This window comes from Manis javanica, chromosome 1 (assembly GCF_040802235.1).
Source record: "Manis javanica isolate MJ-LG chromosome 1, MJ_LKY, whole genome shotgun sequence".
In the NCBI taxonomy this organism is placed as follows: domain Eukaryota; kingdom Metazoa; phylum Chordata; class Mammalia; order Pholidota; family Manidae; genus Manis; species Manis javanica.
Window position 1 is genome coordinate 11126858 of NC_133156.1, and position 27395 is coordinate 11154252.

Below are 27395 nucleotides of genomic sequence, written 5' to 3' on the forward strand. Positions count from 1 at the left end.
GGAGACGCGTTATTTTACATTCGTCCAAAGCTATAGATAGTGCGACACCAGGAGTGACCCCTAATGTCGACTTTAGAACAGGGAAGTGCAAAGGGCGTCATATTAGTCCATCATGTCACAAACAAGAAGATGTTTGATGATGTGCCAGAATGGGTGAGGGTGACTGATAAGTGTGCTTCAGAAGATGCAACACTTCTCTTAGTTGGAAATAAGTTGGACGGTAAAACTGACAAGGTGATCGAGATGCGTCAGTGTAGGTTTATCGGTTGTAACAAATGTCCCACTCTGCTAGGGGGTATAGATAATGGAGAAAGGGATTATATGAGAAATCTCTATGCTTTCAATTGTTTTCCCTGTGAGCTTGAGAAACGCTCTAAAGACTAAAGTCTGTAAAAAAAAATAGCACAATTAGCTACCTGCTAAATAGGACAGTTGTCTAGGTTGTTGGTCCACCAATCAATATTTGTTACCAATCAAAATGTGTCAGTTAGAGAAAAGAAGCATAAATGTTCCAGAGTCATATGCTTAGTTTCATATACATTCTTATCTGCCAGGAAGAAAAATGAGATTGGAGCTCCACACAGGAGCACGGAGTATGAACAGAGAACAGAACTTGAATCAGCTGCTGGGTTAGGTGCTCACCCCAGTTTAGACACTCAGTAGTCACAGGACCTGGGATAAATTCCATAAGGCTCTGAGCCTCAGGTCCTCTTCTATAAGATGAAAAGAACACATACCTCAAGAATTGTTTTGAGGACCCAGTGCCACATAGGCAGCATTTAACACAAGATGGTGCCTGGTTTCCTGGGATCTTACTCAGCACGAGCCTCCATATGACAATCCGTCACCACTTAAATCAATTAGGATCACAAGGCCAGAAATGTGTGATCCCAGGTACCTGAATCTCAGGCACACGCTGGAAGATGAATCACAGTTCTCCAGGCATTATAAATTATTAGTAAAGCAGTTGGACAAAGGGGCCTCCACACTGGGCTGGATCACCTGAGGGTCTGCACGCCAGTCAGCAACCAGCATTACGCATGCGGGAGCCCGACAGCTGGCCCCAGTGGGTCCTTGTCAGTTGGCTTTCACTGCAGCTGGGTCACCGGCAGCAGCTCCTAGGGGTGGAGAAGGAGCACAGGAGCTCCCAGAATGCCAGGCACGGTGAGAGACAGCCAAGTGGGGACTCAGAGAGCTTCCCAGGTGCCCAGAGGCCTCCCCACCCCCACCCCTGGAGAAGGGGCTGGGTGAGGAGGGTGATGACAGCAGGGGTGTCCTGGCCAGTTCCCCCTTCTCTCCTCCAGGGCCTCGTTTTGTCCTGCTCTTCCCTAACTTTGAAACTGAATCATCCACTTCATATCGTCCACATTCAGTGGGCCTTTCTAAAACCCATACATTTTTAATCTGAACAGGATCCTGAAACCTTCAAGGTCTCATGAAGATCTCAATAAAGTAAACTTCTAAGGCCCTGAAGGCCATCCATGACTGTGGGTCACAGGCTGTGTCCTCCTGGTGTCCTTGATGAGAGAAGAGCAGACTGCTTGAGTCGCCAGGTGTGCGTCTGGATGCTGCCCCCGGGTGGGGTGCCATGGCCCTTCAGTTGGCTATGGCTGCCTCACTTGGCAGGCCTGCGGGACAGGGAACAAAGCTCCCATGCAGGACTCGTGGGATTCATGCCATCACTGTGGGGACCCAGGGCTCCTGCCTGCAGGTCCCCCCCCTTTACTCCAGACCCACTGAGGCACACGGGCTGGCTGCGTCACGGCCTCCACTTGAGACCCTTGGAGCATCAGTGCGGTGCTGGGAGGCAAAGCTTTTCTGGGCATCAGAGTTAAGACAACGTCACTCTACTGTGTTCATGCGAGGCAGCCCATTATAGCAACTACATCTACTTGTCCATTTTACATTTTACCTTTATTGAAAAGGTAAAGAGAATGTCTGGGCCATGGGGAAATCAGACTCACTTGTCAGCTCAGATCAGAGACTAGAATACTTTATTGCACAGGAGGCTTCACTTCCTTCCTGCCTGGAGCCGCTCCTCCAACAGCACTTCACACCCTCCCTGGAGGAGCCCATTTACTTTTCGGCTTGCTTCAGTCTTCGGACCCACTAGCTGAAACTTTCCATTTGGTGTCTACCATGAGAAGGTCTTCAGGAGAACTCAAAATTCCACCTTCTTTCCTCTGAACCATTTCTTCCAGGACTGCTCCCAGCCACTGGCCTGAAACCTTGAACTCATCCTTACAAGGGTCACATTCCTCTGCCTCCTTCTCCGAACTGCTTCTAGGCAGTCACCAAGTCCTGCTGAATGAGTCATTAAGCTAGTCCCTTGAATATGTCCCTTCTTTTGTTTTTACTATAAACCAGACCGGGATCCTTTTATATAGTCAAGCTAGGACAACTGCGATCATTTCCAATTAATAGCCTGTGATATTGTGATTTATTATATATATATATATACACACACACACATAATAAGTAATATGTGTTTTAGTCTTCATCTGTGTCCACGGTTCCCATGAACACAAGCAGCACATAATTCCCCAAACCCTGTAATTTCCTAAGTGATAAGAGCAATGGGTGCTTCAATTGTTACACTTGGTCTTTTGTCCATAGTTCCTGAAATAATTCCTGAGCAGTAAACATGAGAGAAGTGTGTATTGTTATTCATAATAAACCCTTTCAATCTGACTGTATGTTAAGGAGGCAATTTCTGGAAAGCCTCCAGATAACCACAGGAGGGGACTCAGTTGCCAGGGGAACCAGCCAATGATGAGAAAGTTGGAACTTTCAGTCCCCCTTCCCCACATCTAAGGAGGGGAGAGGGGATGGAGGTTGAGTTAATAACCAATGGCCAAGGATGTAGCCAATCATGCCTACATAACGAAGCCTCCGTGGAAACCCTAACTGAAGGGGTTCAGCAAGCTTCCAGGTTGGTGAGTGTGAGGAAGTGCAGGGAGCGCAGCAAGTCAGGGAAGGCGTGGAAGCCCCACACCCTTCCTCAGTGCATATGAATTGTGTTTCTGGCAGTTTCTGAGTTGTGTACTTTTATAATAAACTGGTAACCTGTAAGTAAATGGTTTTTCCGAGTTTTGTGAGCTGTTCTAGCAGATTACTGAACCCGAGCATGGGGTTGTGGGAATCTCTGATTTACAGCCACTTGCTCAGAAACACAAGTGACAACCTGGACTTGGGATCAGCATCTGAGGTTGGGGGGAGGGGTGGTCTTGTGGGACTCAGCCGTCAACCCATGGGACCTGATGCTATCGCCAGGTAGGCAGTGTCAGGCTGAGTTAAACTGCAGGACAGCCTGCTGGTGCTGGAGAATTGCATGGTGTGGGACACCTGCCCCCAGTATCTGGGATCAGAAGGGAAGTAGTGGCTGGTAGAGAAGGGACACAGTTTTTTCGTTTCCTAGCTCTTATTCTGTTTTCCTATTTTAATTCAGCTGTGATATGGCAGTTGGACGACTATTTCCATAACCTGATACAATGGACTCCCCTGTTAAAAATCTTTAGTGACTTCCTTTGCACAAGTTGCCAGATAAAAGCAAACAGGATGTCCAGATAAGTTAAAAAAACAAATCTTAGTTTGTGTCCTAAATACCACATAGGACATAGTCATATTTTGAAGTGTTATTTGTTGTTTACTTGAAATTCAAATTTAACGGGGCATCGGATTTGATTTACCAACTGACAGCCCCACCCCTTGCCTGCATAATGGAAATCAAACACACTCAGGTGGCATTTTAAGCTTTCTGCCATCTGACCTTTTCCTCCCGCCTTCTCCCACTATCCTCCCCGACCAGACCTTGGCAATGCTACGCCTCCAGCCCAGACTTCCTCTGCACTCTCTTCACTTGTTTAAATCTGACCTCCCTTTCGACTCCCTTCGTTCTGTGAAACCTCTCCTGGCCCTTTGGAGAACTAACAAGTCTGTGTGTTCACTACCTGCCTCTGATCTGGTTAAGATGCTTTGCGATACAAACAGCGCCCTGGCACTCAGTAACACTGAGAGCTGAGAAAGGCCTGGGGCCCTAACTGGCACTCCGCTCCTCACGCGGGCGGGGGCGAGGAGGCAAACATTCCCAGGGGCAGGCCACAGCCGCTCTGCCAGCGCTGCGCAAGGAGCCAGCCCACGTGGAAGTGAATAAAAGCTCATGGGAGCAAGTCCTACACGAGACACATTACTGCCCTCGGGAGCCGTCCCCCTGGGTCAGGGTCCCCTGGGAGGCTGCCTTCCTGCAGCTGTCCCAGGAGGCTACCTTCCCAGACGTGGCAGTCTCCTCTGCATGTTTTCAAGTCCTTCAGCTGCTGCTCACTGGCAAGCAGACACGGACCCCGATCCCACACTCTGACTTAGGGTCTCCACTGGCAACACCACAACAAATGCACTGTGTCCCCTTGACCTGAACCCCATGCTCCTGGGGACACAGGTGAGACTGAGTTAGACGTTTAGCACCATACTCCTCCCCAGGTACTATAGTTCATTTGTGATTCCATAAAATCCCCAAATCTTTTTCTCTTAAACTGTTGTCAAGCTAAAGCCTGGGCTCGTGCCAGAGAAAGCCTCTCTGACCTCTCCTTGAGTTTTCTAATGGAAGTAAGTGCTGTTACATGTCTCTGATTTTTGGTCACCATTCAAAACCACCTGGAACCTGATGCTAACAACTTAGGCTGGCCGTCATTCCCATCTGTGCTCTCTGAAAATCTGATAAGCATGTTGGCTGAGCCCCATGGTATCTACTGAACATCCCGCAGATGGGCCCTGGGTAGTCCTCCAAACTTCATCTCCAGCTGAATAAACGAATAGTATATTCTGCCCGTGAGGGAACCGAGACAGTGACGTTTCCCTGACATTTTGAAAGGAAGGCCAGGCAGTGCTCAGAGGGCTGGGATGAGTCAGGATGCAGAGAGTCAGTGCACAGGGATTGCCAGCCGGCCCTCGCCTGCACACGTTCAGATGCCAAGAGCAAACTAGTCAGGCTCCCTTCCCTGGGCACTCTACCAATCTGAGGCGGCACTGCCAGCAACGCCTCCATCTCGTGAGCTTGGCCCCAGCAAACCCCCTTGTTCCCTGCAGAAGCAGAATTGCATGCGCAGCCCCTTTCCCCTCCCTAGCAAATGCCTCCTCTTATTGTAGCCTGGGCACCAGGGTTGCCTAGCCCCCATTTCCACCCACATCTTACCCATGAATTTATATTCTGCTCCTTTCTTCTCTCATCCAGCATGTTGCTAAGTTACAGAAGATAATTAGGAACAGGTTTGGGAGCTCATTACAATTCCAGTCACGGGGCACGGTCTCTCGCTCCCCCTTTCTAAGGAACAGGAGGAAAATGCTGGTTAAACTAAATCAAGAAAAACCTTTAGTTTTTCAGAGCAGGCAACACAGGTGAGGGGCATGGTGTGCTGGGCTCTTGCAAACTGCACGAATGAATACACCTTGTAGGAATCGGTGAAATACTTACTGGATGCCTGCTCTGTTTCAGGGAGACAGTCAGAAACCTGCACCTCCAGACAGTGATCGTTCATGCCCAGTGACAACGGAGGGAGATGCCAGGAAATGAGCAGTTAAAATGTTACAACTGAAGCAGCGCATGGATTCAGTCTGATCGCCATTTGGCTGAACACACTATTCCAAACCAGGAAGTGCAGCCTTTCTGTCTGAAAATGACCTCTTTGGATTTCCCAAGCAAGCCTTGCAGGACAGATCAAAAGAAGGCCAAGTTTTAATCCAACCTGATGAATGTTATAAAATGAGTTCCCCTGACACCTGTAATGTTCTTCTCTGGGCATGTGATGAAGGACAGACTCAGAAATTTAGGGAAACCTAACACAACTCCAGCCACCTGCAGGCCGAGAGAGTTCAGCATGCTCCTTCTGAGATAGGAGGCCCTGGTCACTGCTGGATGACCGCCTGTCCTCTCGGCTATGCTGCTTTGACCCCACAAGCTTGCTGGCGATTCTTATCTGGGTTTTCTTTCACGAAGGAGGCAGAACTGGGCAATGTGTTAGTGCCGAGAGCTGATGCACTACATTTATTTCTGTCCTGTGGCCCTGGGAGCTCTCCATTTGCTTGTGCAGAACTTACTATGTCCCCAAATTATTAACTGATCCCTTCCCTTCTCCCCTTAGCGTTAAGCACCTCAAGGCTGGAGAGGGTGGCTCATTTTAGTGTCGCCTCCATAACACTTTTTTATTAAGCAGATGAGTTTTCACCTTCAAGTGGAAGCTCTGATTTCCAGTCCACCTTAGAAGGACTGGGCTGTTCCAGCCATTAAACATTGAAATTTCTATTCTAAGCCCTGAGAAAAAACTGTACAGAAGCACCATTCTAATAAATTAAGAGGTCTCCAGAGAAGACAGAGCTTCCATACTGAGACTTAGAGGTTTTTGTTTTCATGGTCATACTTATGTGGGAATGTGGATAAAATGCAAGTTCCTGTGGCCAGGATTCTCACCTGGCCCTGGTTGGCTAGCTCACTACAAATGTGTGGGCAATACATTGCTATTGACTCTATATAAAGAGCTCTGCCCAGTGGTCTGGGTGACATGGTGGCCTGGATGCAAGGCTGCAGGAAAGCAGAGCAGAGGCTGGAGTGGTGGCAGCGCCGAGGACAGAGGCCCAGAGGCAGAGCCCGGCTTGCTGTGTGCAGACTTGCTCTGAGTGAATGGGATTTTAGTGATTAACCTGCCACCATGGAAATAAAGTTGGGTATAACCTTTTCACCCCAAGAACATTCTACTGTCATTTCTTTGCTCACATTGAATCCATAGTGAACTTGCCCGGGGCTGAAATCCATCGGCAAGACAGGGAATAATGCAAATATCTCATTTTTATTTCAGCTGTAGTTGCATATAAGAACTCCCACAGCTCTCACAGCACCCACAGGTGTGGAAAACTCTGCAAAGGGCTACTCACTCATCTCGACTCAAGTTCTGGACCAATGTCACACCCCCTCCCATCACAGCCAGCTATGCTACTTCAATGAAATGAACCCAGCCTATTTGTATTCACAGATGTACTTTCAAATCACAGAGTTTAGTACCAGTGACAGATGTCATCTCAAATCCTGCCTCTGTCACAGGAGAGCCATGTGCCAGTGGGTGAGGTACAAACTTTCTGAATCAGAATCAGTATCCTCACCTGCCAGCAAGATGCTGATACATGCTGTGCAGAAATGTTCAGTGCTTTGGGTCCTGCACTGGCATAGAGCTTGGCAGGTAGCAGATGTTCAAATAAATGGCAGTGGATGTTATTACTGTTATTGTTTAGATCCCAGCCTGATAATTATGAGCAGAGTGGAAGGCTGCTGTGAGCACAAACGTGGTGGCCTGCTGTGAGTGATATCACAGAACTTGAGGGAATTCGGGGAGCACTGGACTTGTGCCCCACAAATCCCACTCCTGTGAACAGACTTCCAGGGTACCGGCCTCAAAGAACAGGCCCCAGTGATTGATTGCAGCATCCCTGGTGGAGGTGGAACCTGGAAGCTTAACTCAGGGGCCGGATGAGGGCACTGCTGTCTGCATCTGAAAGAAGATGGTGAAGCAGACAGGCTGGAGGTACCGTTAGAAACATCCACTGGTCTTCAAAACATAGTGTGCCATTTTTTAAAATTAAGAAACAGGATGAGATCTACAGCACGACTGCTGTAAATTTTAAACACATACATGCAGCAACATTATTTTTCAAAGGTCCACACAGATCCAAGGATGTGTGCCCAATGTACCAGAGTGGGTGCTTACAGTGGGGAGAGCAGTTAATGGGAGTGGAAACTGAAATAAAACCAGAGAAGAGACAAGCCTGTGCAGAGTATTGGTGAGCCTGGTATGACTAATGCCCCCCTTCACTTGTGTCCGCCTCTCTACTGTGTGACTTGGATAGACTTACTTGAAACAAGTCAGAATATCGTGTCAATCCATCCAATGACAAGGACAAAACAGAGTTCTCTAAGAGCAATGCTAATGTTTTAACTCATCTTTATATCCACAATACTTAGCACAGCACCTAGAATATGAGAAGCAGAAAATACGCTTAAGTGAATGAATAAAGCACACTCGTGTTCATATCAGTGATACCCTAATAAAAAAAAACATACTGATTTTCATGGAGAACTTCCCCTCCTCTACTTACTGGAGCTGATAGAATCCTTGGAATGACCAAAGGATTTCTGGGAACTTACTACGAGTTTCTAGGAGATGGAGATGAGAGAAAAGAGGTAGTTTGGAGCTGGTTTTCCAGCCCCTCAAGAAGGTGGGTCGAATCTTTGGAAGGAGACAGGCTCACACAAGTGAACAGTGAAGGAACAATCCACAAGAGCACATAGTCAAGGGCAAGAGTAACAAGCGCTTTGGACTTTGAACTCAGGACCCAAGAAGGTGAGACTGGCCTCCACTGTGTTCCAGGGAAGGTGCTGGATGGAGCACAGAGCAGAATAACTGATACGCTGTGACATCAAGGTTGTGGGCCAAATCCCAGACCTAACTGCAAATTAAAGGGGGAATCACTTTCTGAAACCATACACACGTGTCAAAGCGAATGGATTCCAGAGTCTGATGGGCTTGAATTCCCAACTGCAAAGGTGGGCACAGTGACCCTGGTTTTCCCTTCCTACCCCACTCTGTATTCGTAGGGCAAGAATGTGCCCTTGCAGCATTTCATTAATTCTGAAGCGGTGAGGCATGCATGGTGGCAAGTGACTGGGGTCCGGCAGCATGTCCAATCCTGAGAAATCATTGGCACCTAATTAATCTCATCACAGTCCATTCATTCCATAGCAGGAGACTTTCCAGTTTGCCGAGATGTCCCAATTGTTTGTTTATAGCAATAAAACTTACGGGAGAGTGCTTTAAGAATCCTATTCCAGATACTTTTATTTTTAACATACAGACAGTTAAAGAAGATGATTGTTGTGTGGCACAGATGAACTTTAGCGTCAAAAAGGTTTTGGATTTAGATTGGCCTGTTTTAGATAAGGAATCCAAGAAGGAGGATTTTCAGAATTCTCACTGTTCTCCTTCAGTTTGGTGTTATTGAAGATTTTAATATGAAACAACTTCTCATTTCTGGGGTCATTTTTGTTGGGAGACATTGGTGATTACAGATCAATCCCCAAGCAGCAAAAGTTGTCAGACCTTAACTTGAAAGTCCTAGCTCTTTAGACTAGTCCTAGCCTTTAGTCCTAGCCCCTCTGTCAAATCAGGACTTCCCCAGAACCAGAATCATTAGCTGCACATTCCACCTGGTTTCCAGGCAGGATGATCAGCTAAACCTCCTAGCTAGGCTCCCTGAAAGTAGTCTGCAACCACGTCATCAAAGAAAGTTCAGCTGGAGTCTTTCAGAAGGAAAATCCCAGACTAGGAACCCTCTACTCCTCTCCATCTCTGCTTCTCTCTCATTCATTCTGCATTGTGAAGCCAGAGTGGTATTTTCTGAGGAACCTGGACCACATCATGCCCTCCCCAACCTGGCCTCTGTTTAAAACCCTTCAACAGTTTCCAGTGTTCTCAGTATAAAGGTAAAACCCTACCATGCCTTACAAGGACCTAGATGGCCTAGTTCCTGTTTGTATCTACAGTCTCATTTCAGACCACATGGTTTTTGCTGGGGCCACACTGGTCCACGCATCACACTTTCTTGTACCTCAGGACCTTTGCACGGAATGTCCTCAGGCTATGGATGCTCTCGCTCTCCTCCTCCAAGGCCTCCTACTCAACTTTGAGTTCTCAAGTAAACATCACTTCCTCTAAGAACCCCTCCCTGATTCTCAGGTGAGATCAAATTCATAACAGGCTTCCAGCATTCTACACCCCCTTTTCAGCTGTGCTTTTATGTTCATTGGGGAATGATTTGCCTGGTGTCCCCATTGGACTGTAAACATCAAGAGGGCAGAGTCTGCAACCACCTTGAAAATGTGTCCACAGTGTCCAGAACAATAAGTAAGGACACAGGGATATTTATTTAGTAACTGCCCAAATGGATAGATAAATGAAGGAGCAAACCAAGGCTGAAACCCGCTCACGCAGTTGGGACTGTGGATGTGGGGCAGAGGAGGGCAGGCTGTGTGCTGATCTCAGCATTGCAGGCTTAGTGACATGACTTTATAGACCAGGGCCACAACTATTTCCTGAGCTCACCTGCTGGAAGGTGGAGATCTGGACCGACAATAACAGCAAACAGCAGTGATTTACTTCCTGAGACCACTGTCTGCTGGACACTGCTGGAGCTTCATGTGTGGTTTTCCTAGAGATTGAGAGACAGCAGCCTTGAAGTCTTCACACTGGTTAGATCCATCACTTACTAAAAGTGTTTCTTTAAGCAAATTACTGAAGTGCTAGGTGACTTCCTTATCTCATTTGTGAAGTAGGGTAATAATAGCACTTATCTCAGTTACTGTGAGGTTTGAATGAATTAACACATACAAGCCCTTACAATGGCATTATGGCATATAGTAAACACTAAAAATATCACAACTATTATTATCATCCTCATTTCCAACATAAGAAAACTGGCGTTCAAAGTATTTGAATTCCACAGCTAATCAATGGTCGAATTAGAACTCGAAGTGGGCTGTGTCTGTTTCCAAAGTCTTTCCTCTCTTGACCCTGTTCTGTTCCAGAGTTGGGCAGCGCCGAGCCTCTAGGCAGAAGGTCATTGTTATTTGCAAAGAAGCCAGACTAGGACAGCTGTGGGGTGAGCACGGGCACCAAGCAGAGTCCAGGAGGGCAGCCAGCCGGCTCTGCACGTGGTTTTGGCCAAGTAAAATCTAAGTCTTAGGAGGAGCAGATCAGGGGCCAGGTGATAGGTTCAGGAATCCCCATGAAAATTCACAGCAGCGGGGACCAGTTGGCCAAGTTAGCGCGGGAGGAGCAAGAAGGCTGGTGATGCTACATCCGGTCTTAGAGGTCCTCGGATCAAGGGTGGAATTATTCCCAAAGCCTGGGGTCGAACTAGCCTGCAGGAGGCAGGAATGAGGGACCGGCCCAGGGAACAGAGCCATAGGGCCTGGAGCGGCCAGTGGCCAGGGCAGGCAAGGAGCCATTGACTGAGGCTTCAAGTCGGGGGAGCAGGGGGTGAGGGGGCCAGACAGCAGCAGGATGAATGTGATCCTGAGACCCAGTACTGGAGCTGGGCATGCATTTTCCCGCAGAAACATCTTTACGCCTGCGTTGGGGTCTGCAGCAGCATTTGAAGGACCACAGTATAGTACATCCTGGGTCTCCCAGGACAAACCCAATTCCAATACTCTGTTCTTTTATTTTGGCAAGAACATGTGTGCTTGTCAAATCCTGGGCCCCAATTTGGGGTTCAGAAAATATGGCCTCTGTAACAATAGCTCAGCTCTATTATGATTGACACCAGCTCTTGTGGACTGGAACTGGGATCTAATGTCCATTTCTATTTCCTGTGGAAAGTTGATTCCAAGTTCCAGAGAACTTTTGAAAGGGAACCCATTCATAGGCTGGGCCCAGTGCACCGGGTGGCAATCTCTGTGTGCTGTTATTAAGTCCAACTATAATGATACTGTGCTCTTCCTCTGCATTATTCCACTTTCTGTTCATCCACAAGAGCTGGTATTTTAACAAAAAACAGTAATAGTTAAAATTGTGGCTTGAGAAGGAACCCAGGGTCCCCTCAACAACATATGAATTAAAGGGAAGTCCGTCATTTTCTAACTGAAACCTAGTCATTCTTAAGAACATGGTGAGGTTAATGGGGGTGGAGGGGGTCTTCCTGCCATGTGGCATGAGTCCGCCTTCCAGGCCAGCAACCAGGAGCGCTGGGGGAATCATGTCTGCACCTTAGGAGACCCTCACTTGACCTCTGCTCTCTTGGCCTGCCTTCTGCCTTCTTTTCTGGAGGAAAGCAACTTCCTTTTGATTGTGACCTTCTAGATTTTTCTGTCTTCCCGGGAACAGAGCCCTTCCTTCTCCCTCACCTCCATCTCACCATACTACCCACTGCTTAGTTCCTGCCAAACCACGGATACCTGAAGCCACGAGAACCCACGCGGCCTTAAGTTGTAACATCCAGATTCTGCTGGTTTGTTTATATTCATGTTTTCCCCATTAACAAAGAGCTTTGTTTCACTTTTTGTACAAACACCATAAAAACAAGAATAAACAAACAAAACAAGACAATCCATAAATATTTCTATCCTTTGGAACATTTACTTTCCTTTTCTGTTCCCTGGCCCTTTCCCTGGCTGCACACGTCCCTCATCACTGATTTTTCTGGTATTTCCTCTATCACTTAGCAAGGGAGCAGCGCCCAGTGGAGGCTATCACGTGGTGTACCAAGATAACTCGCTCTTTTCCCATAAGAAGTTCCTTCGGCAAAATGTGTAATCAGTATGGACATTGTATTTCACCCAATTTTAATGAGAAAAATTGAATAGATTATTTCTCAGTGGAATGTGCTCTTATTCCATGGGGCAGGCAGCTGGATAGCTGTGTTCTTTGCCAGTTGCATAAGGACACTAAGAGTAGAATGTTTCTATCCTAGAAGTGACATAAAATGGTTTTCAATTGGCAATATCTGAATTGGATTCCCTGCCCTGGGTTACAGAGGCTAAATCCCAATTTCTAATATATTGGGGTCCTAATTTCCCACCTCACTACATTTCTTGTTTACCTACTACAGTTGTTCTACACTCCACATTTGTGGTAGGTCTTAATGACTAAACCATGTAAAATGCTATGTTTCTGTTCTTTTATTTGAGAATCTCTGAGAACTTTCCAGTCAAGAATGGACATCAATGGCAGTTATCTTAAGGAATTCCAAAGTCAACATTTTCTTTATTTCGCTGGTGGAAAAACATATTTACATGGGAGAGAAAAAGAAAATGGTCAGCTAAGTTTGAGCAGCACATTTTAAAGATATTGAAGGAACAAAAGGTCTTACAGAAAATAGAATGTTTTCTGCCACATTATTCCCTGTTTTAGGTATTTCTTTTTTTCTCTTTCAGATGATTTTTGATCCTATCTTTTCCTTTTTTGCAAAAATTCTTTCTTCTATAGAAATGTCTTGTGTACAGGGAGAGGAATATTAATAAAGGGAGTTAGAAAAGTGGCAAATGATTTTGAGGACCTTGTTTTCCTTTCCGTCCAGCAGTGGTACCAGGAGATGCAGAATGTCCCTGTGAGCTGCAGCAAGATGAAGAGAACTTCCTGTCCAGGTAATCTTTTGAACTCCTGATTGGGAGGGCAAAATGAAAAACTCATTCATTTGAACTCCAGCTGAAATTACAGACAACCTTCAAGTTTCTTTGAACTAAATACTTAACTTTTACAAAGCTGAATAAGCAACTTTGTCATAACTTTTTCCAATTCCATAAAGTAGAAACAATGCCAGCGTTATAGCTAATCTAATCAGCAAACATAGCTAGAAGGTATCAGAATATCACAGGGTCATTAGAAATAAGAGTATTTTAGCAGTTCTACTTAATTCTTGAGGTTATTAAACCCTGAGCTCAATGGAAAGATTTTCCCTTTATTAACCTTTTCTTTATTTTTAGTTTTATTACCATAAGATTCTAAGTTGTCCAGGCTTATTTATTTTTGCATTGATTCACTGTTTCAGTCAACAACTGTTTATCAAGTGTACCAATTGCTAGTCAGAGTTCTAGGCACTGGGATGTGACAGTATGAAACCAGTACAGGCCTGAGCTTCCAGTGGGGGACTGGTGATAAAAAGTAAAGGAACACCACAATGTTAGAAGTAAGAAGGGCTATGTGGATTTAAAACAGGTACTGTGAGAAAGAATGGGTGGTCAAGAAAGGCCTTTCTGAGGACAGACATTTAAACTGAGATGTAAATGGCAAGAAGGAACCAGCTATCAAAGGTCAGAGGGTAGCCATTCCCAGCTACAGGAACAGCATAAACAAAGTACCCATAATCCCCCAAGGAAGTGACCCAGGTCCAAAGGCAGCACATTTAGAGGCAGCACTGGGGAGTGTTTAGCCAACAGCCAGACTGGAGCATTTGAATCTCGGTTCTACCACCAGGATTTAAGTAAGTAGGAGCATGTTCCCTAACTTTTAGAAGGGTTTTGTTCCACGTTGGTAAAATATCGATAATAGTTCCCAATTCATAGGGTTGTTACAAAGTTTAAAGAAGTTAACATATGTTCGAATAATGCTTGGTACACAGTATCACACTTTATAAGGATAGTCCTTAGCACAGCAAGTGCTAAGTATATACACTTATGCTCGTAACAACACTATTCACAATGGCTAAGAGATGGAAGCAAGGAACCCAGGTGTCCACTGAGCAGTAAATGGATAAAGTGTGGTCTATGTATGCACTGGAGTATTATTTAACCTTAAAAAGGAAGGAAATCCTGTCACATGCTACAACACGGATAAACCTTGAGGACATCATGCTAGGGGAAATAATCCAGTCACAAATAGACAAATATTGTATGATTTCACTTATATGAGTATTTAGAGTATTTAAGTTCAGAGAGAAAGAGGGTCACATGGTAGCTGCCAGGGACTGGGGAGAGGGGGAATGGGAAGTTAATGTTTAACTGGTACAAAGTTTCAGTTTGGGAAGAGGAGAAAGTTCTGGAAATGATGGATATACGAAACAGTACTGAACCATATACTTGAAAATGGGTAAGGTGGTAAATGTTATGCTATGTGTATTTTACCATAATTTTTTTAAGTGCTAAATGTAAAGGTTAATGCAAATTCAGATAACAGTAGAGACAGTAGCCCCTATACAGTAGCAAAGGTTGTGGGGACATGAGAAGCTGTGCATTTCCATGAGTTTCCATTCACACCATAGTCTATGTAATTGGTGCGCCAGAGGTGCTGGGCCCACAGCCTGCCTGGGTGCTCATGGCCACCCCACATGTAATTTTCATTCAAGACTATTCTTCCTTCCCACACCTCCCTGATGCGTTAGTCAAGATTCTTGCTTCAACTAACAGAAACTGGGAGGAGAAGAGTTCGTTTAAAGAATTTAATACGGGCTTGAGAACTAGTGTGAAGGCCAAACTTCTAGGAAAAGACCCCCAAATCATGCTGCCAGTTGGGGCTGATGAGAAAACCATGCCACTGATGCTATGAAGCCCTAAATGCTGCCACTTACGCATAAGTAGCAATAACTGCTCTGCCATCAACACCCAGAACGCTTGTGTGTGCAGACAGACTGTACCCCTCTAAGAACACATGCCTCTGCTGCCACTTGCACCAGCAAGGGTAAGTTCTGTGTGGGACCTCCTGGTTCAAATTTCTAACTTGTGTATTGAAATCTCACGCAGTGAACCCGACTGATGGATATACATCCCCTGCCTGCGCCCTAGGCTGGCAAAGTGAGTGTTCTGGTTTCTCTCGTGGGGTACTGGGGTTCATAACGCTGGGAACTTTACAGAGCAGCAAAGATGAAAAATACAAGGCAGCCAGGATCTTAACAGATGCCCACTACGGTCCACCCCCTAGACTTCCAACATCAGCATATGCTCTTCTTCCACACTTACACTTCACAGCCACAGCAGCAACTAGAAAGAAAAGCTCCCACCACTGTCTTGGATAGAAAAGCTTGACATTATCCGAATATCAATGATCCCTAAACAAATCTTTAAGCTTAAGGAAATAGGAACTAAGGGATTTGATGCTGGGTGGGTTCAGTTTGAAATGCTAAAGGGCAAGTCAGATCTATAATTCAAGAGATGATCTGGTTTGGGCAAACGTGTTGAGGAGTCATCTGTGCATTAGGTTTAGCGTTGGATGAGATCATCAAGGGTGAAACTGTGGGCAACCCGTAAGAGAGGCGGTAAGAGAACAGGAGCCAATGACACATGCCAAGGGGAAGGTCAGGAGAAGAGCGAGGAGCAGAGCGATGCCCATGGACAGCATTTCCAGAGTGGCCACGAGCATTGCAGGCACAGAAGGGAACAGAGGCTGAGAAAGAAGAGTCTGCAGGCCCTGGTGACATGCAGAACACAATGTCAACCACACGCTGGGAGCGGAGGCCAGAATTCAGTGGACTGAGCTGTGCACAAGTGGGAGGTGCAGAAGGGGAGGCAGCAGCCCACACACCCCTGCCATGAGGCTTGTCTGTAAAGGGCAGGGGCGGGATGTGGCCGATGCCCTATGGAACAGGGTGGCTGATGTTCAGCTCCCACATGAGCACACTCTGGGGAGATCAAGCTCTCCGGGGTTCAGTCTGAACATTCATCATCTACGGGCCTGGTTCATACATAAGCTTGGTTTTCCATTTATTTTTCTGCAAAGGCCCCATTGAGTTTATCCAGGCATCAAGTTTCTAAAGGCCGTTTCTGTTCACAATAGTTCTGCAAATGGGTACTTAAATAAGAGACGTGGTTTTGGCAATGATTTGGGGGCTCTTAAAAATAAATTTGCAGCAGTAACTCTAGATGTGTTTGTTTTGTTTTTCGAGGGTTTGTTGCAAGTCGTTTCTTTTGATTCTAAGAAAACGTTTATCCCTGGCAGAGAACTTTTTTTCTCACATATTTGTGTGTTCAATTTTATAGTTTCTCCAATTCACTCTTACTAAATACTTGATAGGATATGTGCACTTCTATTTTCTATTAAAAACCTGAGAAGTGCATATGAGCTGCATTATTAATATACCAAGTACGTGTTACATATTTAATTATACCAGCAAAACCAGCAACAGCATGCTGCAACCAGCTGTGAACCCTCATTTGGCCAAGTCCTCCAGCTACTGGAGCGCTCAGGGACAGCTGTGAGAAACTGCACAGAAAGAGAGTTCTCTTACTCAAAAGTTCTTCACTCTTACTCAAGATTTCTCTTACTTAAAAAGTCTTGCAATGTTAAAACTTTTGCCAACATATAAAACAGAGATTACAGGCTTCCAGAAAGATAGCAAAGTGGATGACAATGCCAAGAACCTCCTCCTCACTGAATGCTGTTACGTAGGGAAAAACAACAATATTTAGCAACAACAGTGGCGGTAATGAACATTAAATCTGACCTGACAGTGCAGAGCGGGCCTGTTCGAAGGCACAGTGCAAGGATCACAGGGAACAGGCTCCAGATCACAGAGGGCAGAGCCCGTCTCTGAGTGCCGGGTTTCCCCAGTTCCTCCCTAGAGAGGTGATGGAGCATACGGGACAAGGCACTTAATCGCTAAGCCTCAGCCTCCTGGTCTGTGATTTATGGGTAATCAGACCTACTTCATAGGTTTCTTAGGAGGACTAAGACAGCAATGCCCGTAAAGACTTACTCCAAGACCTTGTGCCAATAATGGCATTATTATTATTCATTTATTCTTATTACTTAGTTACATGCACTGAAGTTGTTCACAGAGGGCTGAGCTCCAGCTAGCTTCTGCATCAGTTCTGACAATGTCTGGACTCCTGTCCTTTGACCTTGCCACCCTCCAATCCAATGTGTCGAAAATGAGTTCTAGGTTCCCATGAGTCTCCTGGTATGCAGATTTCTCTTCTATAAAAGAATGATGCCATCATGCCATTAGTTTTCTGAGCCCCTCTAGTTCCCCTGATTATACTAAAGCCCTTCTCTGATCCATAAGTGTATTAGAATTTTCCAGAGAAACACAACCAGTAGGATGTACATAGAGATAGATGCAAAGAGAATATATAAAGGAATTGGCTCCCAGAATTATGGAAACTGCCAAGTCCCAAGATCTACAGAGTGGGTTGTTGGCAAGCAGGAAAGCTGATGATTTAGTTCCCATCTGTGTCCAAAGGCCTGAGAAGCAGGCAAGGCAATGACGTAGTTCCAACTGGAAGGCTGACCAGGGTGAGAGCCAGGAAGAGCTAACATTTCAGTTTGAGTCTCAAGGCAGAAAAAGGGCTAATGGCCCAATTCGAAGGCCGTTAGGCAGGAAGGATTCTCCCTTACTTGGGAAGGTCAGCCCTTTTGTTCTACTCAGGCCTTCAGCTGCTTGGTTGAGGCCCACCCACATTAGGAAGAGCAATATGCTCTTCTCTACCAATTGAAATATTAATCTCATTCAGAAGAATCCTCACAGACACACCCAGAATAATGTTTGGCCAAACACCTGGGCATCGTCTGGATCAATCAAGTTGACACAAAATTTATCACCACAATAAGCATATAGTCCCAAGGTTCAGGCCTAGGCTAATCAGTAAAATTCCACTGGTCTAGTGTAAACATATGACCAACCACTAGTGAACCAGACCAGAGAAGTCATATGTGTGGACTTCTGGGAAAGGACACCCTTTCTCTTTCTTTTAATGGGATACCTAGAATGGCAGCTAGCTGTTCACTATCCTGAGAGAAGCCAGTGTAAGGAAGAGAGAACAGGCCAGCAGAATCCCAAGGAATGCTACAGGCCTGATCAAGCCATAAATGATGTCTGATCACCTTGAGACATTGCAGTTACCTAAGCAGAATCCATCACCTTACTGTGTAACCCAGTATGGTGGGCTCTCTGTAGCACGGAACATGAAGCCTCACTGGTCTACCTATTCCAGCACTAGGACACTCTTGTCGGCGATCTGCCTTCCGCTCCTGAGCCCTGTTGCCTGTACAAGCAGTCAGTATACTGGACACTGAGCTGAATGATGTACTGGAGCTGTGACAGGGTCCCTCAGACATCACTCTGCCTACTCTCACTCTAAGCCAATGAGCTGCTTGCCAGACGACCAGCCCCTCACACCCCACATCTCAAGCAGATAGCAATGCTGTCCCAGAGTGAACCCACACATGGAACTTTCCTTTGGCCACTGTTGGAGTCAGTCTCTCAATCCTGCCCATTCCCAGCATTCTCCCTCTCCCTACAGCCACAGTGCCATTTGGTCAGGGACTGTGACCAAAGGTTAGAATTATTGAATTGGTACTATTACAGGAATACCAAGGTAAATGATTAAGTAGGGAATAGTTGTTGTTGGCCAGTGTAATTGTGAAAGAAAAGTAGTATTAGGTCAAATTAGTAGCTTTTTCTATTCCAAAGTTCTTTCCCTGAGGACAGAAATGAGATGGCTGGTGAAAGGGCAAAGCAGGTGAGTTGCCTTCCCACTGCTAATTTCGAAAGAACTATTAACCTTGACTTCCCATAACAATGAACGTTTAATTTCATATTTATTACAGATCTGTCATTGTTGGTTATATTTATATAACCTTCCTCGATCTATTTATATTTTGGACCTATACAAAAATTCAGGCTTAATACTGGGTATTTCTTTACATCTTGTTTTTTATTGAACCACCTCCTTCTGATGCTCTAACATCTAATGAGTAAATCCTTATTCAACCTAAACATAATCCTTCTCAATTACAGACAGTATTTACAGCTCAAGAATAACAAACATGAGACAAGAGTCAGGATCGAGGGTTGGTAGATGTTCACTGCCTAGATTCTGGTGTTTACCCATGAAAGTCGTAACTGAGTTAAATTCTGACCAAGGTCGAGAAAGGTGTAAGTACTTAGGGATTTGGTCTGCGCAGGGTGGAGTGCCTGGGTTGGGGAGTCTGTACAACTTGGCTGGGGGTGGGACAGACAGAAGAACAACCAATTTCATCTGCTTCCAATTTAGCCCTGAATCTCTGTCTTCAGGATGGCATGAGAGAAATCCACTGGGTGCTGGGTTTGTGATGTTAGCAGAGGCTGCTTTAGCTAGGATTTTGCAAATGGCAACCCCCGCCCCTTCCCACGTTGCAGTTCCGTGACTGTGGGCCAGGGCTAGCCTGTTTCTGGGTCTGCCTGCTGCCGAGGGTCAGAGCTTGTCGGAGTTTGAAGGTTGACAGTGCAGGCGCCATTTCTCAGCGAATCTTGGAGAAGTGGCTTCCCTGGGGCTGCTCACTGGCTGCAAGCTGCGGTGTGCTGGCAGTTGAGTCCTGTTTGAAATAGTGAGGAGGGGAACAGAGGAGGTAAGATGTTACAATGGACCCTTCCTGGCCGATGGAAAGAGAGGCCCAGGCTGGTGATGCTGACAGGGGCTGCTGTGGCCACAGCCAGGCACCTGCTGTCACCCTCCATGCATGAGGCACTTCTGCTTTTGAGAAATATCTCTGCTTCAGTGGGCAGTTTAAAGGCAGCTTTGTCCTGAGGGCCCAAAGTGGCAGGTCTTTGGCCTCTGATTTAGTGGAAAGGATCCTGGGGTTGAAACCTGAAAACAAAAGCTCTGAGCTTGCTAACCCTTGGCTGCATGACTGGGCAAATAATTTAAATTCTGAATCTGTTTCCTTATCTGCAAAATGGCGGAAAGAATACTTTTTTCCTAGAACTTTGATATGGACCAGTGAAACAGAGCATGTGAAAAGTCCACAGGTGACACACGTGGGTAGGAATGTGCCCTATTTAAGTCACCAACCTCTGGTGGGGACGGGAGAGGGGTAGACAGATCCAACCCATTCTGGTCATAAATTGACTACCTTAACTAGCCACTACCGGGGTCTATTTGTAAACTACAGGTAGATACAGGTATCATTTTAATAATACATAATAAATACTGATAATAGACTACACTTATTTCACACATACAATATACTCAGCATTATGCAAAAAAAAGCTTCATGTGCACTATCTCATTTAATCCATAGAACAACCTCATGAAGACCAGTCAGTATACTCTCAAATTTACCTGTGGGAAAATTTAGGCTCAGATTGCTTCAAGTGGTCAAGGACCACCCAAGTTGTAAGTGGCAGAGCTGAGATTTTGAACCCAAGCAATCTGACTCCAGAGCCCATACTTTGGAGCTTAGAATTATTATTTTGTTAAATGAGCTGAGAACAGTGGAAGTCACAGCACCGTGAAAAGAAAGAACTACGCATGCTTTACCTGACTATTAGCTTCATAATATACACGAAAAACCATAAATTCATAAATATACATGAAAAACCAAAACAACACCCTGTGTTTCTAGTGTTAATCCTATCCTTTTCATCACTAGAAATAGCTGATATTTTTAGCTGGGTGAGGCTTAGGGAATGGCTCTCTCCCCCCGTGGGAGGGTCTTGTGTACATGCTGTTTTGAATAGTCTGTTCAGTTCCCCGTGTCTGACTAAGACCTGCTCCAAGGCAAGACTCTGGTTCAGTCATAGGCGACATTATTTCCAGACCTCGGTACTGCTCTCTCGAGGCTGCAGCTGCACAGAACTGTGCCGTGCTGGAGCCCAGGCGGGCTCAGGACCCTCCGGTGCCCGCCCTGCCTCCCAGCGCCCGACCCGTGGGGAGTTAGAGATCCCCTCACACTAGGCAGGCAGGTCTCGGGTCCTGGGTTCCCGTCTGAAAAAGTTCTTTCCTTCAAATGGAGCCACGATCCACTGTCCGGAGGTTTTGCTGCATGCTTCTCTGCTGAGGTACTGTGAGCTTGAGAACTTAGCCCCCTATCTGGGCCAGGACGGCTCCTTCCCAGGGGAGAGTGCGGGGAAGGGGAGGAGCCCCGGAGGTTGGCCCGAGATAGTGCTGGAAGGGTAAGGGAGCCCCGAGGGAGCAGGTGTAGGGACGCCAGGACGGCGAGCCCGGGGGGCAGTGGCCGGGGCAGTAACTCAGGAAGGCAGCAGAGGAGCAGCCGCTTTGTGACTGGGTGGCACACAGCAGAGCAGGCTTCTCTTTGGTTTTGTTTGACAAAAGGTGAATAGAAGCCAGGGGAGCGCTGACCCCTCCTCCTGTCCCTCAGTGCTGAGGACCGGGGACAAGGGGACAGGTGAGCGGGCTTCAGGGAGGCGCATCCCCGGGTGACCGCCGGGGCTTCGCTCGGGCACGGAGGTGGGGGCGCACTAGCAGTGATGCCGGGGGCTGTCTTCTCCTGCCACGAGAGTCCCCGAGGGTAGAGCAGAGGTGTTAGGGAGGGAGGCTGCTGGAGAGGACGCCCAGACTAGCCTGGGGTCAAGAAGAGAGGACAGTGATTGGCCAGCGGGGCTTACATCTCGGGCACAGATCAAGAATTACAACGATGCACTCGTTCATCCTGTGAATATTCATAGTGGTCCCGTGCCAGAGGGTGGTTTGGCAATGAGCATAGGTGAGTAACACCAAGTCCCCGCCATGTGAAGCGCGCCTTCCCGTGGGCCAGGCCTTGGGCCTGGGGCCCGCGGGAGGACGAGTCGGCAGGGCCAGGGAGGGACTGCCCTCCATAGGGGGGCCGTCAGGAAAGCCCTGTCTAGGGACGGCGTCTGTGCACAGAGCTGACGGGGCACCGCAATGGGGAGGCTTCCCGCAGAGGAGAAGGCAACCCCCGTGGCGTGTGGAGGAAGGTTCCAGAACGGAGAGTCTGGAGCACAGTGAGAGGGGAGAGGTGGGGCAGGAGGGAACGAAGGGCCAGAGCAGGCACACCCTTGCGGTCCTGGCTGGTCTTTCAGCTTTACTCCGAGCGTATTGCCGGGCCAACCACACGCTGAGCACAGAGTGTGGTGACCTGACCTCCGGCTAGGTGGCGGCCGGAGGCGTGCTGTGCTTGGCTGGCCTAAGGCTTTCTACAGCACTGTCCCACCGGCACCCAGGAAGACAAGCGCTGCCCGGGCCTCTCAGGCCCTGGCTGGGTGCACAAGTGAGCTGGCAGGAGGCAGGAGTGGTCTTTGGCTTCCAAGACTCACAAAATGAGGGAAACAGGAGCGAGGTCTGGAGAAGGGACCGTTGTCTCTGGAAACGGGCAGCCTCATCTAAACAGACTCTCAGTACCAGGTGCTCTCCCCCGTGGGCCCAGCAAATGCCCGCCCCTCTGGAAGAGTCCCACCAACCTAATGGATTACACTGGCTGCAAAGAAAGGACGTCAGGTTCAGGGCAGTGGTGGGAAGTGGTCTTCTCCCCTGCTGGACCCTGGGATCCTGCCTCCAGAGCACTGGGCGGGCCTGGCATGTTGATGTCAGTTTCATAACCACATCAGAACAGCATCAACAACTAGGGCGCAGTCAGCAGCAGCTTCCAGAGCCAAATCCATCCAACAAGCAAGGGTGATAAATTCTGATTCTTCCCTTCCTTAACCCCAATGAAGGGCGATGAGGGATGGACAGCAACGGCGAATAGGAGTGTGCACACACCCTCTTGTCCGGTACAGGTACGGTAGGATTGTCCACTGGATCCCTAGGCACTGTTCCAGCCAGACACTCAAGCCTACTGTTTGTAAGAATGTGAAGAGTCAGAGCTGGAGACAAGCTCTGTCATCACTCCATCCAACACCCTCTCCTCTTTTGCACGTAAGAAGATGGTCTCCAGAAGTCGGGGTGATCTGGCCAAGGAGCACAGCCCCAGGGAGGGCAGAGCTGGTGGGGGGCAGAGCCCCTCTGCAGCTCAGTGTCTTGCATCTCCACGCCCCTGTCCTCACTGGAGGTCAGCCCATGAGAAGGAGAAATCCATGAAACCAAATGCCCCAAGACCCCTCCGTCCTGATTAACCCCTCCCTGGCCCCGCCCCTCAGCCTTCCCCCAGGAGCTCATAATCTCTCCCAGGCCCAGGACATTTGGGGGAATGTCCCATCCAAAGAGCTTTGGGCCCACGAGAAGGGGGCATGGGGCTAACAGTTCAACAGCTCTTCCTAGAACAGCATTGGCATGAAGATAGAGTATGTGCCAAGGGTCACAATACAGCAACCTGAGATGTAAGCAAGCCTGTTAGCATTTATATATGCAAATGAGTGTGCAGTCCTTCAAAATACTCCCACTGGTCGTCTGTGTCTGTCCAGTGATGTTTCCATTGTTCAGAACATCCCCAGGCCGCCCTTCAAGACAGAACAGCAGTGCAAAGCAGGCTTCTGAGTCAAAGGCACCTGAGTTACATCTTAGTTCTAAAACATAATAGCTAGCGGTGTGATTTTGGATGAGTTACTTAACCTCTCTGAACCTGTTTCTTCAGTTATAAAATGGATATGATTATACATACTTAACAAAACCAGGCAGTGGGATGTGGTGGGCACAGCAGGTCTAGGGACACAGAAAGCACAGGAGGGGACCTGGTGCAGTGTGGCTCCATCTCACTTCTCTCCTCAGGTCTCTGGGCCCTGGGGCCTGGCGAGGGTCAGCCTGGGAGCCTTCTCTCCCACACCAACTGCAGTCCTGGCTTAGGGCTCTGCGTTCAGGGAAGAGGAAAGACAGTGGTGACAGTAGGCATGGAGATCCCGGAAGGCGACTCCTGTCGGTCCCTGGGACTCTAAGTCTCTAGTGACATGACCACTGCAGGTTGGGGCTGAGTCGAGGGGGGCGCGCAGAGGGAACTGGGAGAACAAAGGGGACTTATGTCCCAAGGAGGCCCACTGCCCATCCTGGCCAGACCTTAACGCCTGTGGTCTGCAGACCCCCGTGCAGGATGCCCTGCAGCCACTGGGCCTGCTGTGGAGGCCACAGACCTCCGAGAGCCCTGGCTTCACCGAGAGCCTCTCCATCTGACAGCATCGGAAAACGGCCTCATGGGACATGCAGTGGGGGACAGGACGGCGCCAGTGCCGAGGAGCAGGCTGGCTTACGAGCTCCGCTCCCTGTCCCCAGGCCGTGACAGACAGGGACGGCCGCTCTCCTTCTATCTCAGCACAACCTGAGGAGTGACTTGGACCTGTGAACAGATCAGCTTGGGTTTCTGAGCCAGAAACACACAGCAACTTGCTTATTCTCTTCGTGACTCCGGCCCCGAAACAAAGCCAACGAAACACTCGAAAACAGGTGACAGTCTCTGAAGACGAGCTCAGAAGATGAGGGACTCTCCGTCCCGTTCCCTCAAGAAGAAAGGCCCACACACATCTCCCCCTGCGTGCAGGGCCCTGGGTGGACCACTGATGCCCTGGCCACACCCCCCTGCTCCGAGCTGGAAGGCAGCAGGAAGACAGCTCCCAGGCCGTGAGAGCAACAGTTAGGCCAGAGCAACAGGCACCGGTGCGCATGGAGGAGGCTTTAGTGCGACAGACACCTGGGGTGGAGAAAGAAGGTGACTCTAAGGCTGTTGGTTCTGTCACTGCTTTACAAGCCCGGGGCAGGTCCACTTGGTTAACCAGATGTGCCAGCTCTGCCCGCCTGCCCCTCTCTAAAACGTCCAGAGCATCTCTAAAGGGCCCCAAAGTGCTCTCAGCTGGGGGTACCACAGACATGGCCATGAAGCTTTTTGGGCATTTTCTTCTGTTCCTTCATCACTTCTGGTTTAACTTTCCCTATTTATTCATTTGGCAAAAAGTGACTAATTTCCTCTATTTGACCGTTTCAACAACCATGAAATGCCAAGGAGCTCGCCCTGTGCCCATCTTCCTATGGCAAAGACGAGCTACTGGGTCTCAGAGGGCTCCTCACAGAGCACGTGCTGGCTGCCCACACCAACAAAACCCCGTGTAACAAACTCCCTAAAGTGTTCAAGCCGCTGACACAAACATGTGCTCTCGCTCTATCTCCTCTCATCCCAGACACCCAGAACCACTGTGCATAGTAAGGAATGACACTGCCAAGGTCATTTAGCTAGTATATCACAATGGCTTTATTCTGAATCTGAGGGAATGGATACACTAAATTCCACAGCCACCTGAAACGAATTTCCAGAGCCTACATGGCCTTGTACCAACACATCCAAGAATACTGAGAGTTGGAAAGTTATTCTGAGATTATTGACTCCACCCTTTTTTGTGACTTGACAAAAGAGAAAACTGAGACCTGGGTGGGTGGGTGACCCGTGCAGGCCAGCGGCGCCTGTGGGCTGGTGTGGGGGCGCTGGGTCTCCAGTGCTCTTCTACCCACCCCCACTGCCTCCCACAGCCCAGCACTGCACCTGGGACGCAGCTCCTGCAGTGCTGCCCAGCCCCCGCACTGCAGAGGGGTGATGGTGACGGCTGACGGGGGGGTGGTGGGGTGCACTGTCCTAGGGCCTCTGCCTGCATTAACGCATTTATTCCTCCCTCCGAGGAGGTAGGTGCTGCTACTTCCGAGGCACACGGAAGTTCAGATGTTTGCCTAAGATAACACGGAGAGAAAAGGAATCAGGATCTGGACCCAAGCCTTTGGACCGAGCCAGTGCTTTTAAACCCTATGCTGTACCAGCGATGAAGGGAAGGATACAGAACAATCTACATAACCCTGTCAGGGGAGGAGAGGGCTGGGGGAACAGTTAAGAACAACCACAGAATGGAAGCTGAGTAACACACGAATGCACACTATTAGCAGAAACAGCTATGCTTTATACTACATACACACATAAGCTACAGTCCAACATCCCGTCAGACTGCTGGACACGCTAGCTTTCTTGATCCGAACCTCAAGGACCATGTAAGACAGGACAGGGCACAATGTTTGCTTTGTTGGTATTGACAATTATATCAACTGGCATAAAGCATTTAAATAATAAATATAAAATTGTAGTCATAATAACTACCATCTGAAAGGCAGCTGGCTAAGTCTACTTTTTTAAAAATGCCAGAGGACATACTTCCGCAAGAAGTTAGGGCCACTATTGCACGATTTGTCAGTGTTACGGTTCTTGCGCCATCGAGCGATTCCCCTTAACACCAAACTGGCAAGGTCTCCCGGGTGCGCTGTTTGTTATTTCTAATGGCTCCCCGTTGACACCTCCAGTAGTAGCTTGGCTGTTATTCCTTGGAACTCTCCTATAAAAACCCACTCAGATGGAGCTAATTTTGCCAAACAGTTGCTTATCCAAGATTATTGCAGTTCCCCTTCAATCTCCCCTGAAGGATTTTCCCTCCTTTCCCGGCTAAGGGAACCAGGGCCCTGGGAGCCACACCAGGGCTGCTGTGGGGTGTGACGGGGACTGTGAGGTGTGATGGGGAGCGCGGGGTGTGACGGGGACCGTGGGCTTTCCCACACCGCAAGTAGCCTGGGAGGGGTCTGTCATGCTGTCCTTGAAGTGATTACTCTCTGGGCTCTTCACACCCTCCTTCGCATCTCCCCTCCCCCTCCGCACGGCTGCCCCCACACAGGGTGCCTATTATGCGGAGTGACCCCACTCCGGTCCAGCTGTGCAGGAGCCGCTGGCTGGTGGCAGAGCCGGACCGAAAGGGGAAGCCTGTGACTGTTACTCATTGTTAAGGATGTCTACATTTTAAGCATATAAACAATCCACAATAACTCTTCTATTGTTGATTCATTTATGTCGAGAAAATCCTATACATTCCTATTCCACGGCACACGCAACAATCCACTCCTGAAAGCATTACCGCTCCCAGCCAGGTTTCAAACGGGGACTGGCCGGTGTCTCTTAAAATTCTTGTCTGATTCTCGGTGACCGAGTCACCAGGCCCCAAACATTACAAACGAGAGCCCCAAACACTGCCTTCCTCTCACGGTCAGAGCTCGAGACGACCAAGCCAGCGGGAACGGCGGCAGCAGGCAGGACCCGCGGACCTCAAACACCAGCGGGCAGGCGCGTGCTCCCGGGACACCTAGTGGCCCTAGTGAGAGGCAGCATCCTCAACCTGCCGCCCACCGCAGGACAGCCCTGCAAGGGCGCTCTCTCTCAAGCTGGTTCACCCTCCTCCTTTCCAGG

At 48.2% G+C, this 27395-nt stretch overlaps 1 protein-coding gene across 1 annotated transcript; it reads right to left on the bottom strand.

Moving 5' to 3' along the window:
* Positions 1–19008: 19008 nt before the first annotated feature.
* LOC118967682 (uncharacterized) lies at positions 19009–27385 on the bottom strand. Its single transcript, XM_036994727.2, has 2 exons — positions 21177–27385; positions 19009–19820 (listed from the first exon to the last, which is right to left on the bottom strand). Exon 1 carries the CDS (start codon positions 25003–25005, stop codon positions 23983–23985), a length of 1023 nt encoding a protein of 340 aa, XP_036850622.2. The 5' UTR covers positions 25006–27385; the 3' UTR covers positions 19009–19820; positions 21177–23982.
* Between the last annotated feature and the right edge of the window lie 10 nt (positions 27386–27395).